We start from the raw sequence: 16,699 nt of genomic DNA on the forward strand, positions 1-16,699 counted from the left end.
GGTTAATAATATAAACCCCAGAACAGGTAGAAAAGGTGCCAGCTCTCACACTAGTCTTTGACAACTTGATTTTACTTTAATAATGTATTGAATGTTTAGAAGGAAATCAAACAAATTAAGACAAAATAGACACAAAATATGACTGATCCTATTTATCCTCCCACTTCTAAATGAACCTCTACAACATAACACACAACACATTCAAGAATGTTCTAAATACATTATTCACTTACAATCAGTAAGTGTGACATTTGTTGGGCTTCTCTAGACAAAGGGTCAAGAACAGCAACTACATCAATAAAAGGTCCCTCTTCTTGGGGTTCAGCTTTGATAAGACTGAAAAGAAAAGAATAAGACAAAATGTCATGGTTACCACTGTAGTTAGAAATCTTTTTCAATACTTTTCAGTAGACATATGGAAAATAATATGGAGGGAAACAATAGGAAAAACCGTGTTCCAACTTTGCAGATAGTACTGCTTAGTTTTAAAATGGTGACATCTTACTAAATGGCATTCAGCAGTGTTGAATGGATATAAATAGCAGAAAAACCATGACTATAGCACATTGCACATTTTTTTATTTCTATTTTTAATATTTATTAGATCATTTTTATAACCATTACTATTATTATTAACAGTATTTATATAGCGCTAACATATTACTCAGTGCTGTACATTAAATAGGGTTTTGATAGAATATAGAGAATTCCGAATCATTTCAAGAAAAAAAATAATGTATGCTTGGATTATACTCTCTGCTAATAAAATGGATTAAAAAAGGGAATAAAATATCTTTCTGTGATTTAGGTCCATAGGCAACTTTTCATCAAACCAGTAAGGGGGTGGTGGTGGCGTCAAGTTTCAAATGCAAATGTAAATTACAAATGGTCCGATTTAGGAATCTAGGGCCCTGTTTGGTTAATGTCAAAATGAAGAAACTGCCCTTGTATTTTTAGAATTTAAAAAATTAAAAAAACAAAAAAAAAAAAAGACAAAATATGCAGATTTTACCTCTACGTTTTTAGACTATGCTAACTCATTTGTCTGGATTACAATTTGTGGAAGTTTTCAAAACTGTTAAAGGCCTGAACACCTGTACTATTACTGTGTATATTTAATTTTAAGATGTGTTTGACATGGTTGTTACCTTTTCCATGCTTTTATATTTCATGGCTAATTGCTACACAGTGTGGGGACCTAAAAATAATATCTTTTTCTAGAGCACTATAACCAGGAATATGCTATGCATAAGCAAAAATATACATAACTGAAAATGGGAGTCAATGCAACAAATCTAGAATTACAATAAATGTACATATTTCAGGAACAGTTTAAACAATAGTAAATACTGCTGGATAATTTATCCTTCCCAGTTAGTCACTAAACCGGAACCAGGATGCAGATCCAGGAAGTCATATTTTTGGGTCAGTGATTTTTAATATACTGAAGTACTATTACAACCAAGAAACAACACATTTTTAGAGGCAATAATCAGAGCATTTGAATTTGCATAAATTTTTGTTTTTTACACAAATATATTACTTGAACTATATATCTGCTTTAACGCCAATATACCTCAGACTATAAAATATTTACATTGAGGTAATTAATATTGTTGTATCATCTGTCTCACTTATTGCTGCATTTACTCACAGACCTTGTCAGTATAAGCAGAAAATGTTCGCTCTTCATAGTGATCAAACAGAGAAATCTTTGTTCTCACTATAAAAGACTCAGGTGGCACAGAATCTACAGTTAAATGTACTTCATTTGACAGACGTATTTGGTAAAGAAAGAAGCAATTTGAAGGTCTGCTCATAAAATCGTATTTGTTTGCCATATACTATAAATAACTTATGTATACTTTTTCATCTGTTCAGTGATAAGAGTGTGATTATTTACTCACACTTTGTGACAGATAAAATACAGCAGAGATTCTGTTTGCCAACATCAAAAAACATTAACATGTTTTCCAGACATCCAGAATTCAACTCACTACTTGTTTATCAGTAATTACTATAAAACATGAATACATTGAAATTGGCAATTTATCTTATTATACTACCAGCTTACTATTTTAGGTTACTGATTTACTACCCTTATTTTTTTCTGTGGTGAAAAAAAAAATTAAGTCCAGCCTTGAAAGACCTCAAAGTTTTAGGGTAAAATGTTCTGAAATACTCTTGAGCTGCTCATGATGAACAGACTGTCAGCAACTTCGCCAAGAGAAATGAACAAGTGCCAGATATACATATGATTCTAAAACAAAAGTTAATCTTAAGTAAGTTCCACAGTAGGGTTTTTTGTTGTTGTTTAAAATAGCACAATATCCACATAGACATGGATAATTTGATTCTTTAAACTTGATGAAAACAGCAAAGTATTATGCTAAGGTTTGGGGACAGAGAAAAGGAAACTGGATATGAATTCCACTTAGTCTGACAAAAAAGTGCCAGTATAAAATCCCAAGCAGTGTTGTCAGGTCTATAAAACTCCATCATTTTCCCACTAATTTCTCACTCTAAATATTTGATTTAATTCTCAGCAAAATTACTGCTCTCAAAAGCTTGCATGTTAGCATGTTTGAAACTGAGCTCCCAGGAGCTGTTTCTGAAGCATTCTACAAGCTTGGTGAGGTCACTAGGCAAAATAAAAGAAGTTTATGAAAATAATGTTTCTCCCTTTAGAAACATGTTAAAACAAAAACAAAAAGGCTGATATAAGCTCTAAATGGTGCAGAGCGAGGTCTGAAGGTTAATATTAGGTATTGCCTGGACATGCCACTCAACACCTCTCTCAGAGTGTATTAAAACCTGAAATGCCTCCAACAGTGATCATATTTACAAACCATGGCATAATACAATGTTAGATGGGGGACACAATAAATTCTGTCTTTTTTATCACTAAAATAGGCATGGTTTTCCATAAACACAGGACTCTTTAGGTGACTGTACATGTTTCATATAGAAATAAGCTGTCAAAATTCAGTGGTTTTTTATTAGAAAATAGTCCTTTTGACTAAAGTAAAATTTTGTCTAAAGTACATGCAGAAATGAAAAATCTGCTAACTCAATCTATTTGTACTGAAGTCTATGACCTTTGACTTTTTAATTTAATTGCAAAGACCCTGAACATATTATCACCAAAATTAAAGGAGGAGGCTATGGAAACATGTTCCAAAAAAAAAAATATGTTTAATGTATGGAATAAAAGTTATATTTTTTGAATATTTTAAAAGTATGCCTTAAGTTCCGTGATTGTATTGTGATAATAAGAAAATCCAATTTTTTTGGGATGTGACACATTCTGTAAAGTATCTATCCATCTACCTCTGACCACTAGAAATCAAGTTAAAATAAAAAAAAAAAAGCACATGTTTCTCTGTAAAAAGTTAAACCTACATAGAAAATACTGGAATTTTCTTCCTTGTCAATCTCTATTATTATTACAGAACAAATACAAAAAATGACACAGGAGGAGGGGAGGACCCTGCCTAACGGAGTTACAAGTTCTAATCATTGCAACAGTGTACTAGTAATGGCAGGATGTTTTTGGGCTTTGCAATCAGCTTGAAAATCAGTGACAGTAGACCTCCATGGTTTGTTGTCAAATGTTCCTGTTATTTCGATGAAATGCAAAAAAAAAAAAAAAAAATGGGCAATTTTGCATATATACACACACACAGTGCCTTTAAATCGATATCAGCATGCGAGTTCTTACCTATGTTTCTGTTTTGCAAACTTTAAGTCTTGCCTAGACTCCCCTTTGGGCATAGATGAGAGAAGAGAATCCACCTTCATAACCAAATCACTTCCACTACTTAAAAATACCAAAATGTGAAATTTTTATTATAACATGGAGCAAATACATAAAAAAATATGAAAGAAGAACGATAGTTTACCAATTACATTTAAAGGGTTGACCTATGACAAATTGACAATTCAAATTTACCTTTTTGAAAAAAGAACACCTCTATTTAATGTTAGGTGTGCAGAAGTAAAATGTAGTTGCACAATGTTGTTCCTTCTCTTTTTCATCTTGGAGCCAAGGAGCTATTCTGCCCATTTGCTAGATCTTATCTGATGTGTTTTTATTACAACTTTTCTTTCCTTGTTTTTTTTTGTTCTCCACATAATGACTTTTTCTTTCCCCAAGTATTATAGTCTTTCATAAGCTGGAACATTTTTGTAGGCATACTAATTGGAGGCGTCTGCTGTTATTTTGGAAAGACTGTGCGAGTTGTTTTGGTCTTTTTAATCAGATTTCTAACACGCTTACATAAAGAAGCAATTTATGAACCACACACATTATGTGTGAAAAGAGAAATATAGATGATAAAGACATACTTTTGCAACCTAAATATAAATGGTCTTCAGTGCTTCAACAGAGGCATGCATAACCACAACATTTCATATTGAAGAATTAATAATTTATTTACTTAATATAATTTCAAATGGGCTTATACTCAAATGTTAACTCAATGCTAAACTAAAGGTAATCATTAAAGAAACCGCGAGCGAGCAGGTCTGGTATTGCAGAATGGACAGCTGATGTTCCTTCTGCAATAAAATAAGCTAACCTGCCTGATCGCAATTTTTTATTTACACTTAACTGTCCTTGCTCCTTCATCTTTGGGCACCGTCATCTTTACCTGGCCTTCTTCTGGGTTCAGGATCTTCAGCCGCCTTGATTGGCTAGGACAGAACATTGCAACTTCCATGCATGTACACAGAATTAATTCTTGGCATTGGAGGACATATACACATACAACCAAGTACCATAACACTCCACAAAATTGTTATTAGAATGAGTGTACACTATACAAAATGTTTTCATTAAACGCATGTAAAAAAAAAAAAGAAAGAAAAAAATAGTTATTACCGTTTTGATGGAAAAGTAATCTTTTTCACAAGGTTCTTTATTTTGTCTGCTGAAGTAGTATAAGTAATCTTTTCCAGCAGGTGAAAGTCTTCTTCATGAAACTCCTCTGGAGTTATGTTGCTTACCAGCTGAAGAATAAAGCAGCACTAATGTAGCATAAAACAAGTATACTGGCATCGATTTACTAGAAAGTAGAGAATGTTTTAAGTAAGAACATTTGCACTTAGCTAAGCGATTGGGGTGAGTTAGGTGGAAATTAACTTTGCAAAGCATACTTAATCATGTGCAAGGGAAAAATAGAAATAATAAAATAGAGGAGGGCTTCAATACACCTCCAGTGTTTACCTATTTTTTCTGCAATGTAGTAGAGCAGTATTTCAATAGCCTACAGTAAAATGGGAGCTGCTACTACTAACATATTATTTAAACATTTAAGTCAGCAGTGACTGATATACCATGCAAAACCATGCATGAAGTCAGCGCAGTCTGCAAAGTAAGAACATTAGACTTGCATGATTGTTGAAGGTCATTGATCTACTTGAATATTTGGTATCCCAGACCTTCCAGCTTTGAAAATTATTATCTCTACAGGTTCCCTTTAGGTTGAAACTCTTTAATTGAATCTAAGATCAAGATTTTAGTGGCAAAGTTTGAACCTTAAAAAAAAAACCTATTGGTAATAACAGCTTCTAAAAAAACAGCTTTCGAAAAATTCATTTTCATGGGTTCCATTTCAGAATACTAAACTCAGAACCGAGGCTGGCTTCATAGCTTTACCGCAAAACACAGTTCCTGGGCATGCCTACATTCACAATGCATTAAGACACTCCAATGCATTAGGACAATATAATTGCAATGCAGTGAACCACAGTGCATGGTAATAAACTTCTGTGTGTTGCCAAAAAGGATCAATTTCAGTTTTAGGTTTACAGAGTTGAGTTGGAAACCCAATCACAAGGACTGAATGCCCTAAAACAATGAAGATTAACACTGAACAATCCACTGAATTGTATGAAAAGCCTTTAGGCATGTGCCTTTCCTGTAAGGGAAGACCACTTTACAAACTGATCTAAACCCAGTCACATGAAGTACAAATGCTCAAATGTTTTTGGTTTCTTTTCTACAAGTAAAAGTTGTTCTCTAACAGTCCAAAACTTACTGGTAAGTTACTTGAGTGTTGTTTACACAGACCATTGGGAAAACACACATGTGTATGTATTATGAGAGATCAGATGAGATGTGGACTTTTTCAAATTATGTTCTTTGTACAGAGACCTGATGCAAGTTAAACAAAGCTACTTTCAGTTGTCACTTACAGCCAGTATTCTTCTAAAATAAAGTATACAATCCAAGCCTGATATGTCCAGTATGTAAGTTCTTTAACCAGCAGATAAATTGATAACATGGCTGTTTTGTAACTTATGGCAAAAATGATGCATTAATTACAGATATTTAATGCAGTTGCTTTCACTGCCTTTTTTGGAAACTTTATATAGATGTTATCTAGTGGCTGCTTTTATGGACCTCACTCAAAATTGTCTGACTGTTATGCTAACCCCACTGGCTTCAATACTTTCTGAGTCACCGACCTTTAACATGTATGCAGATCAGAAAGGTCTGACGTCATTATCTAGCTCTAAGTCAGGGAGTTAACTTTTTAGCTTTTAATAATGTATTTTTTTTTTTTTTAATTTTAAGTTACAAAGCTCTGGAGAGAACAGAAGAACATCATACAGTGTATTAAAGATTCAGAGAAGTCTATAGCAACTAACATAAGCAGTAAACCTTAAAAAAAATGGTAGAAGCAGTAGGACTTTTAAACATGTATATAAAGGTTAAATGCAAATATTTATGTATCTCTAATAATGCTGTCTAATGTCTCTTTTATAGTTCTGTGAGATATACATATTTGCCTTGAGGGTCGTAAAATGGCCAAATACATGGCAAGCTGTTGAAGCAACTAAATAGGAAAAAAAAAGGCCAGGCATCCAGTGCAGTTAAGGAAAGGAAGAACGACATATCCTGTAAGGAGTCCATCTGTGTCTCAGTTCAACAGTATGGATGTGATGAAAAATATAGATCCCAGTTACTCCAGATGTCCCAACCATCTATGTGGTTGTATATTCTAGCAGTTAGCTGTTCCATTTATTGAATATCTTTAATTCTTGTAATTGGATCATCATGGGTGGTTTCCAGTTTTGCAGTTGTTAGACACCTGGATACTGTTGTACCAAGAGGTTTTTTTTCTTTTTTGGAGCTTTAGTTGGACCTTGTATTGGTAGCCACAAATAGTTGATTTGTAAGTCTTGGTTTAGGGATCAATAGATATCAGAAAGGAGGGTGTTAACCTCTTGTCAAATTGAGGGATACAAGATCGATTGGATATGATCTACGGAACCTGCTAGAATGGGAAACTCTCATCATGGATATGTAACCAACAAATCTGCAGCAACTCTGTAAAGTTATAATGTTAAATAATGAACCCAAATCCTTGAGGAATATTTCTAGCACCTCATTGAATCTGAATTGAATTACAGTAGTTCTGAAGCCAACCCAGTACTAGTACTAATAAAGTGACTGGAAAGTGCATAAATCTATATGAACTCTTCCAACTAGAACCAGAACTAGAGGTACAACACATGACACACAAGCGACAGAGGTGTTATCATATAAGTAACAGTTCAGTAATGAATATGAAAAGTTAGTGAGTGCAGGATAATACACGACTGAATATATTTATTGCTATGGCAATAATACATACAGTACAGCTTAGAAAAATGACCTTACAGTGTTTGGAGGACTATGGAAGGACTCCTTACTCTACAAACTTTTGGCTACTATTTAGCTATACCAGCCAGGCCACCAAAATATACTTGGGGTTCACAATGGGAACTTCAAATAGGATCCCAGAACTGAAGGTCACTATAAGTCATGCTTTATTCAAAAAGATGAATTTGCAAAGAAACCATTCAACCAACATAATTTAGGTAACAAGCCTAAACATTTTACTACAGAAGACAGAATATTCTGCAGATAAAACAGACTGTTAAATTGATGGATTGTGGATCCAACCCATCCATTTCACTTCTGTTCCATTATAGATGGAAAAAGCCAGTGGCCAAAAATCATTTCCCAGAAAGTGCAATAAATAAAATAAAAATAAACTGTTTAGCTCGCTGCAGGAATAATTGCCAAAAGAATTTAAATGAGCAAAGGAAAAAAAAGGTAAAAAAATGCAAATTTCAATATTTCTGCGATAATGTGAAAATAAAATGCATTAAATTTACTTGAAGTGTTAAACTATCCATTAAAGACTTACATAATTATCTTCAAAGCACAGTGTAATAATTGCCTGTAAGCTTTTATTTATGGCTAAACGGCATGCAGAGCAGCACAAGATAGCCTATAAACCACAGCACTTAACTCCCTTTAACTGCATACACTTATGATTAGGCCATATTTCTTGTCATACCACAAAAATTCAACAATTCCTTTATATCTAAGGATCAAATTCTGCCAATAGAAGAAAAAAACATTAACAAATGCACATCAGTGTTTTCCAATGCTCTCCCAGCAGTGTCCTAAATTGTTTTCCCTATTTCCACAAAAAAAAACAAAAAAAAAAACAATGCTCAATGAAAATATAACTTAATAACTACTGTATTTAAACCCATTAGACCCAATCATTGTAATTAAATATGTATAATATATATGTCTTAGAATCACCAAAAGAAAGCCCCATTCATCCCAAAATACAGTATATTCATTCTTTACACACCTTAGGTAATAATTATTTTTTAATTAAGTAATAATAATTTTAATATAGTTATAGCTAAATAATTGGCCCATAGAGAATATCTGCTCTGGAGCAGACCTCCTTAATAAAAATCCTACACCAAATAACCAACTGCCTATCTGACTAATAAATGAAAAAAAAAGTAATATTTTGTAGCCACATTTGAAGTTTCAAATGTCAAAAATATAACTAAAGAGTACTAAACCTATCTAATAGTCTTACCCGCCCATTACTGATCACAGCCATTTGTCCAGGTAATAATTTAAGAACGTCGCGACAATAAAGCTCCTGAGACCGAAGTATGTCCAATTCAAGTGTGTTATACTTCTTCTCAAAGACATCACTATTCATTTCCTGAAGAAAAAATAAAATCAAACATCGTGCTAAAATTAGAAGAAAAGCTTAGAACAAAATGTGTAGATATATAATCTATTCATAGGAACCACAAGTAAATGTTTTTAAATATTTTTTATTTTGATCCTTTTTGATCCCAGAAAACTGAGAAAACTGATCCCAGAAAGTAAAAGAAAGGCAATACTATACCAAGCCTTAACCTATATATAATAGAGATTTGAAACAAATATGTATAATATTTGTTAAATATGAAACACCAATTCCACCTCTGTTAAATATATTAAAAATAGGGGCACACTGCCATTAATACCATACGTAATGCACTTTGGCTTTTTCTAGGTCTCCCTGTACTAATCTTTTTAGAAAATGGATACATTTTTGATCATTTACCTGTCCTGAACCAAAAACTGCATCTTTTTAAAATCAATATATTTGGGTAACAATATTAATAGTTGATTGTAAATTATACCTTCAGACCTTAAAAAGTGTCCCCACTATATTAAAGAGTAAAGTCTGAATTGTGGGCAGATTGCAAAGGTTAATATACTACCAAAGTTTGGTGGTTTGTGCTGGATTCCTTTATTTGTAGAATAGAGTGAAAGCCCAGAATACTGAGGTACTTAGTTTCCACTTTCTGTAAGCAGTAATGTATCACATATTTTAAGAATAAAATACAGGAAAAAAACAAAAAAAAAACCAAACACGATAAAATAGGAATAAGTTGTGTGGCTAAAACACAATCACTTTTTGTTTTTTTTACAACAACATCATTCTAGTTTCATTGCAAAACTGCCCCTGTATACTTTATTTTTATAGGTTTTTGGTTGGTGCTTCTAAATAAACCCTATCAGTTTACAACTTTAAATAAAAGATGCCTTAAACCGATTACATACCGGGTAACGACTGCTAGGAGATGTATCATTGAATTAAGTGGCAAGATAATATGTTCCAGTTTTAATCTATATGTAAATTCAGGAAATGACTTTATATCTATGTTTTGATTGGCAAGAAGAAGTCCTTCAGAACTCTGATTAGCATTTGTATTGGGAAAGGGTCAGGGACCAGAAGCAACGCAGAATACACAATTTTTGTCTACTAATTCATGAAGTAATCTAGCCACTCATTTGTGAAATCAAATCCATGCTTAGACTGTACAGCTTGAATTTTACATATCCTAAAAGCAATAAACTTATATTAGCTGTGGGCATTCCTTAATAGGTCTGCATATTACATTCTTACCAGAAATAATATGTGCATGAAAGAAAATAGCATTAAATATTCAAAGGCAAAGTATGCAGACTTTTTTTTTTTAATAAGAGTATTTGAAAAAAGTTTTTGTATCACAGATAAACACCATCTTTTTTTTTTAATAAAAGTAGCACAGTGGGGGTCAGTCCCTAGACCTCATTTTTTTAAACATAGCACTAGGTTCAGCGTAGGTGTCAAAATTGCATTGGGAAGATGTACTCCACATATTTACAGACTTCCTATACCAATTCATCCAACCAACCAAGCCACCCAACCTTGAAGTGATTTTTTCCCCCATACCTTTAAGAAGTAATAACGCTATAAAGCAATTCATTTGTGACCTCTAAAGCTGCATGGATTTGAAAGTAACATATTTCTGAAGATCACAACAGTAAACTTGGTGATACCAAATAGATACCCATATGTAAATGCTCAGAAGAAGTGTGCCAGATGAGAGGTCCAAGAACAGTAAAAAATCTCTGAGAGGAGAGGTCTGCAGCCTCTCCTGTGAGAAAGTGGCGACACTGTAACTGTCATCTGGCACACTTCTGAGCAATCACATACAGCAGCGGTCCCCAACCACCGGGCCGCGGCCCACTACCGGTCCGCGGCGGTGTTTTCAGTGGGCCGCGAGTACATCATCCATGATTGAAAACGAAGCGGCACCCAACCAAGCACAAGCATCCCACTGACTCTGCATTATGGTAAGTTGTATAAGTTTCTTTGTATAGATTTCAATGTAGTAACAATAGAAATCCCGGTCCTCAGAGAAATTTGCTTCCGTGAAACCGGTCCCTGGGGCCAAAAAGGTTGGGGACCGCTGACATACAGGTATCTATTTGGTACCACCATTGTTGCTTCCTATTCCCTATATCTGAAATACATAATCTCTGAGATGTGGTATAATCAGTCGCTTTATAAGATTTTCTGTCAACTTAGGATCATACTGTATCCTGTACTTGCCACTGTGCTTGCTACAGATCCACAAATGTACTGCTACTCCTGAGGAAGCGAAACGTGTCGGGTACCAACAGGTCCACGTATGCAATTTATATTGTACAGGGTCCTATTCTGTATTTACGATTGCCAGGGCTGTCTCGTGCCCTACTGGGACACATTTTGATGACAATGTTACTTTTCCCTATTTGATGAAAACTAGGAATTGTTGTATATACCCTTGGATCTAAGACAGATCCGGATCTGTTGTTTGTATATGAAACTTGAATACTAAATATTTCTTTTGCCAAAAAAACCTTCTGTCTTGTGTTTTATCTTCACTGTGTAATAACCCCCCAGACGGTGATCCCCAATTGTGTGGGTGGGGGTGAATTTTATGTACCCAAAGCAGTAACCCCGAACCACACTCGGGTAGCAAAAATAAAAAACCTACCTGCTCCCCTCGATCCAGCGGAGTTCTCTAGCGAACCCTGGCCGGCTTCTGGATCACATCCTTGGTTTAATCGATGTGATGCATGAAGCATCGGTACGCTGGGGAGGAGTGGCTTGGGTGGAAATTTAAAAGCAGATTACATTGTAATCTGCTTTTAAAACATTGATCACAGTAAAAAAAGTTATGAAAAATAAATCCAAAAGTTTATTCTATTATTGTACTCTTGTTTGGACAAATGTAAAGAAAATTTAAATTTTTTATTAAAATTATTAAATTAAATATTTTGTATAATTATTATTTATAATTATTTATTATATTTTATAATTTGTGTTTCAAATTTATCATACCCGGGAGTTATTCCTATGAATTACAGGCCTAAAATATTAAACAACAAATTTCCATGCAAAACAATATACTGCTTTTGACATAAAAATACTAACATAATCAGACCGCCAGGGAGGTTAAAGCTTGTGGCAGGAGTACCATATTTTCTTTCTTGATATCCAATATACAAACGAGTTTGCACTCTACATGCATAGCAGAGATAGCTTTTTCATTCCATGACATGGGCTCAGCAATTGTTTTTCTGTACAAATAAAACAGCTTTCTGTTTATTTCCTGGGGGAGAGTGCAGTGGAATCACTAGGTTTAATTTAATTGCAGGTTATGTCTGCACCTAATATACACGCATCACAAGAGAATTCACACAGCAATAAAATGTTTGCTTACCGAAACAAGGAACTCTTTGATTTTATGCCCTTTAGTAAGTGCATCCATAGTCTCTTCTTTTGAAAGCTTTGTAAAAAATGTCAGCATGTTCTGGCTTTTTTGTGTAAGTAAAGCAGCCCATATTGCACGTGATATCAAAGTGTTATCCTCAGTTATTTTGGAGGTGGGATTGTTAAGGATACCAAGTCGAGCAATGCTACTTTTTTTCTAACAAAAGAAAAACATATGCAAAATGTTAGCAAACAGTTATATTTCCCAATTTATACTGAACTAATGAAAAGGTATTGTGTATTTGAGTACATATATTTAATTAACACTTTTACATGAATATATTATTTGTTAACTTTAATGTGTTTGCAACAGAAATAGTCAAACAAAAACTGTATGGTTAAAACACAGAAAACATACAGACATAATAAGTTCAATTACTGGTATTTAACCCAGCATTAGAATAATTTTACATGGATGGATGTATTTGTAGGAGGATATAAAAAAACAAAAAACAAACAAATATGGAGAGCCTATAAATAGAAAAATAGAACAATCATGAGATCTAGAAATAGGGATTCTTCGAACATTCCATGCTTACAATCAGAGGTTGAGTATGCAACCTGAAAGTTTCTCTTCTTACTCTTTAGATTCTTTATAAAGCTCTGTTTATAAAGCTTTGGGGCAAGGGCTAATAGACAAAACATATCTCAAAGACCGACAGCGCAGCCACACTAACATATAGTCCCTTCACCAACATCCCAAACAGGATATCAGGCAAAAACCTCACAGGGAGATTACACACACCTATGAATCATAGTTCTAATATCATAGGATCACGTTCAACTTCGGTTAATACAAAGACTAAAGAGTCATTGACCAATGTAGATAAACAGGCACAATCAACTGTTGCTTTTTTAAAACATTCTCCAGTGGAGAAATAAAAAAAATCTACCCTATTTCCACCAAACAAAAAACATCAATAAAAATTTGATGAAAAGATAAAATCATCTACCAGTAATTTTACAATTAATAATTTATTACTCATGTATGATTTATGTATTGTCCATTAAGAATACAATGCACATTCTGCAAATTCTACATTACATTCAACTACCCCCTGATGTTCTCTTATTTGCAATAGATGTGGAATGTCTGTATAATCTTTGGTCACATGACAAAGGAATAATAATTGCAATAGATGTAGAATTTCTGAATAACACTGGGGAACAATTTTGAACACATTTTTTGTTGACTTCAATTTTTAGGTTTATTTACACTAAAATAGGTATGCCAATTCTAAAACTGCAGTTAGTGTTGTTCTATCACATCAGATTTTTCTCTACCGCTAATATAATTGCGATTACTGTAGCATGGATTTGTATCGGGTATTCATTTACACGCAAGACAGTGTGGTCAGAGGTTGTGCGCTGCTCTACATAGTGAATAAGCAAAATGTATTTTTCTACTTACACACGTATTTCCTTTCTTTCAGATCATGTCTGGTTCTTTTTCTCCTCCTTCGTGCCTAAACAACCCTGATTCATTTTGTATTATTTGTGGCAGTTTCACCTTTCCCAGTCAAAGGGCGAACATCAGCACATTTGTAGAGCAAGCCTAATTGGCATATTTCAAAGTTAAACTTGGTAATCAAGATAAGTCTTGGGCCCCTCATAAGGTGTGCAAACAGTGTGTCGAGGGTTTACGGATGTGGACAAAGTGAACGCATGATTAGATGCCATTTGGTATACCTATGGTTTGGCGGGAGCCAGGAGATCATTTCAGTGACTGTTACTTTGTATAGTAGAAAACTTCAGGATATATTAAGAAAAATAAATGTAACAGAGTATCCTAGCCCACCATCAGCTATACGCCCAGTGGCTCATTCAGATGAAATCCCAGTACCCTCTCTTGAAGAACATGATTATCGTGATGAACTAGGTGACAACAATGATGAAGAGTTTGAAATTAAAGAGGACTCTGTTCGTAGGGGAAAAACTTACTTTAAAAAAAAGAGAACAAAAGCATCGTTTTTCCGAACCAGAGAAATTGCATTTCTGCAGTAGAAGTGGACAGTGGCTTTGTGTATTGCCATAACATACCTGGTCTAATGGAGGAATTGGAAATTCCAATCTATAACTCAACTGAACGGCAACTATTCGATAGTTCAAAGCGGAGCCTAAAGTGTGTCCTATATATTTGGGTCAGTCCCAATTGGCCATTCAGTTTCCCTATGAGAGGAATATGCAGACATAAAGAGAGTCATTGAATTGTTGCAATATCACCAACACAATTGGTTATCTGTTATCTGTGCATGTGGGACAGCAGAGCTCGTGAGAGGCATTGGCTGGAAAGGAATTGGCCTCCAAGATCTGCCCTAAAACCAGGTGATCCAATCATTGTACTGTAGCCACTTGTTGATAGAAAGAATATTATATTCCGCCTCTGCACATGAAACTGGGTCTGATGAAGCAGTTCATTAAAGCTTTGCCAACTGAAGGAGCCTGTTTCAAGTACCTAATTTTGGCATTTCACAGCCAATTTTAAAAACAAAAAAGGCCTGTGTGTTTGATGGTCCACAGATTTGGCAGCTCATCAAAGATGAACATTTCATCAGGACAATGTCAGAAGTCGAAAAGAATGCTTGGTTATCATTCAAAGCCGTTGTCAGGGACTTTATTGGAAACACACAAGCAAATAATTACACAGAAATTGTCTAGAAACTCTTGGAGAGCTACAAAATGCTTGGTTGCAATATGGGCATCAAGGTGTATTTTCTGTATAGCCATCTTTCTAACAGTGATGAGCAAGCTGAACGATTCCACCAATATTTGAAGGTCATGGAAGGACAGTATCAGGGATGTACATATGATGTCTGACTTTAGTTGGAGCATCCGGTGGGATTGTCCTAACACTGAAACTTCCAGGGAAAGCTATAAGCATACATTTTTACCTTAACTGCTTACCCGAATAATTTTCAAATGTTTTACTGTAAAAAAATAAATGGCAGAGTAACAAATCCTTTGTATGAACAAAAGAAATTTAAATAAACAGTACATTCAAGTTATTTTATTATTTGTTCATTGTATGTAAAATTTGTATGTTTTTTGACAAAATTGGAGGGTACCCTGTATAGTAAAAACTGGACGTGATACCAAAAAATGGGGTATTTTCTTAATTCACCACCCAAAAATTAGTAAAAAAAAAAAAAAAAAAGTGTATGATCTAACTCAACAAAAAATGTGTTCCCCAGTGTAATATTTGGTCACATGACAAGGGAATACAAGTGATCAACTTCTTTTTCGTTTTTTTACAAAAAGTTAAACTTTGTGGCTTTATAATGAATTTCTTTAAAATTTGTTGAAATTTTGAAATTCATACTGACACTCAACCTATTTTTTTTTCATTGGATTCCACTACCTCCAGGTGAGGGTCTAGCAATGGGAACAATATGTGCTCACTGGATCCATTTTTCATGTTATAAAATGTCAAAATATGCCAGGCACAACCTAGCATAGTTTATGTATATTGATGACATTTTCATCTTCTGGCATAACCTTAAATATTCTATTGTTAATGACAACCAATGTAGTTCATTTCGAGATTTATTGATTTATAAAGATAGACACAATAACATCAAGACAACATTTTACAAACACTGCAGCCAACACTATTTTAAAGGCCCAAAGTGTTCATCCAAGACACCTGATTGTATCCCCGACACCTGATTGATAGCATTTCTATTGGCCAATAAATAAGAATCAGTAGAAACTGTTCTGATGATAGGCCATTTCAAGAAGCAGCAAACAATCTTGGAGATCGGCTACGTGAATGTGGCTAAAGCAAAAAATGTATCATGAACTTTTCTTCATAGTCACAAGATATACAGAATATATTATAAAAATACTAGGACATACTGCAATCCAATTCCTGCATAGGCAAATATCTCAGCAAAAATCCCCAATTTGTTATTTGGAAGGTATCTTTCTCTGAGAGATAGATTAGCTAAAGTCACTATACAGGCATATGGAAGAGATTTTGAGTAAAAACATTTTCTAACTTTTATTACAAAGAATGGCCTTTTATGTAAGAAAAACAAAAAGGCCTTTAAAAACTAAGTTATGAACATGTTAAGGACATAACATTTGGTAATTTCCTATCCCCCGAGTGTGGCATTTTGCAAAAATCCACAATTACAACCCAACTGGATTCATCTTTTTTTGCTTTGGACTGCTTACATTCCATTCAAAGAGGAGGTGAGGTTGATCACTGCCTACTTCAAATAGAGTCAAGGTGGATCCAACAGAAGGGC

General features: G+C 34.2%; 1 protein-coding gene across 1 annotated transcript in view; it reads right to left on the bottom strand.

Annotated features, from left to right (window-relative positions):
* Positions 1-16,699, bottom strand: part of UGGT2 (UDP-glucose glycoprotein glucosyltransferase 2) — a 149,773-nt gene that overhangs the window by 49,970 nt on the left and 83,104 nt on the right. The window contains exons 21-25 of the mRNA XM_072400833.1: positions 12,400-12,606; positions 8,901-9,032; positions 4,883-5,010; positions 3,722-3,817; positions 234-336 (exon numbers count right to left, since the gene is read on the bottom strand). Of these exons, the coding sequence (XP_072256934.1) occupies positions 234-336; positions 3,722-3,817; positions 4,883-5,010; positions 8,901-9,032; positions 12,400-12,606 (666 nt within the window). The remainder of the gene's footprint in view (positions 1-233; positions 337-3,721; positions 3,818-4,882; positions 5,011-8,900; positions 9,033-12,399; positions 12,607-16,699) is intronic.

This window comes from Pyxicephalus adspersus, chromosome 1 (genome assembly GCF_032062135.1).
Source record: "Pyxicephalus adspersus chromosome 1, UCB_Pads_2.0, whole genome shotgun sequence".
Classification (NCBI taxonomy): Eukaryota; Metazoa; Chordata; class Amphibia; order Anura; family Pyxicephalidae; genus Pyxicephalus; species Pyxicephalus adspersus.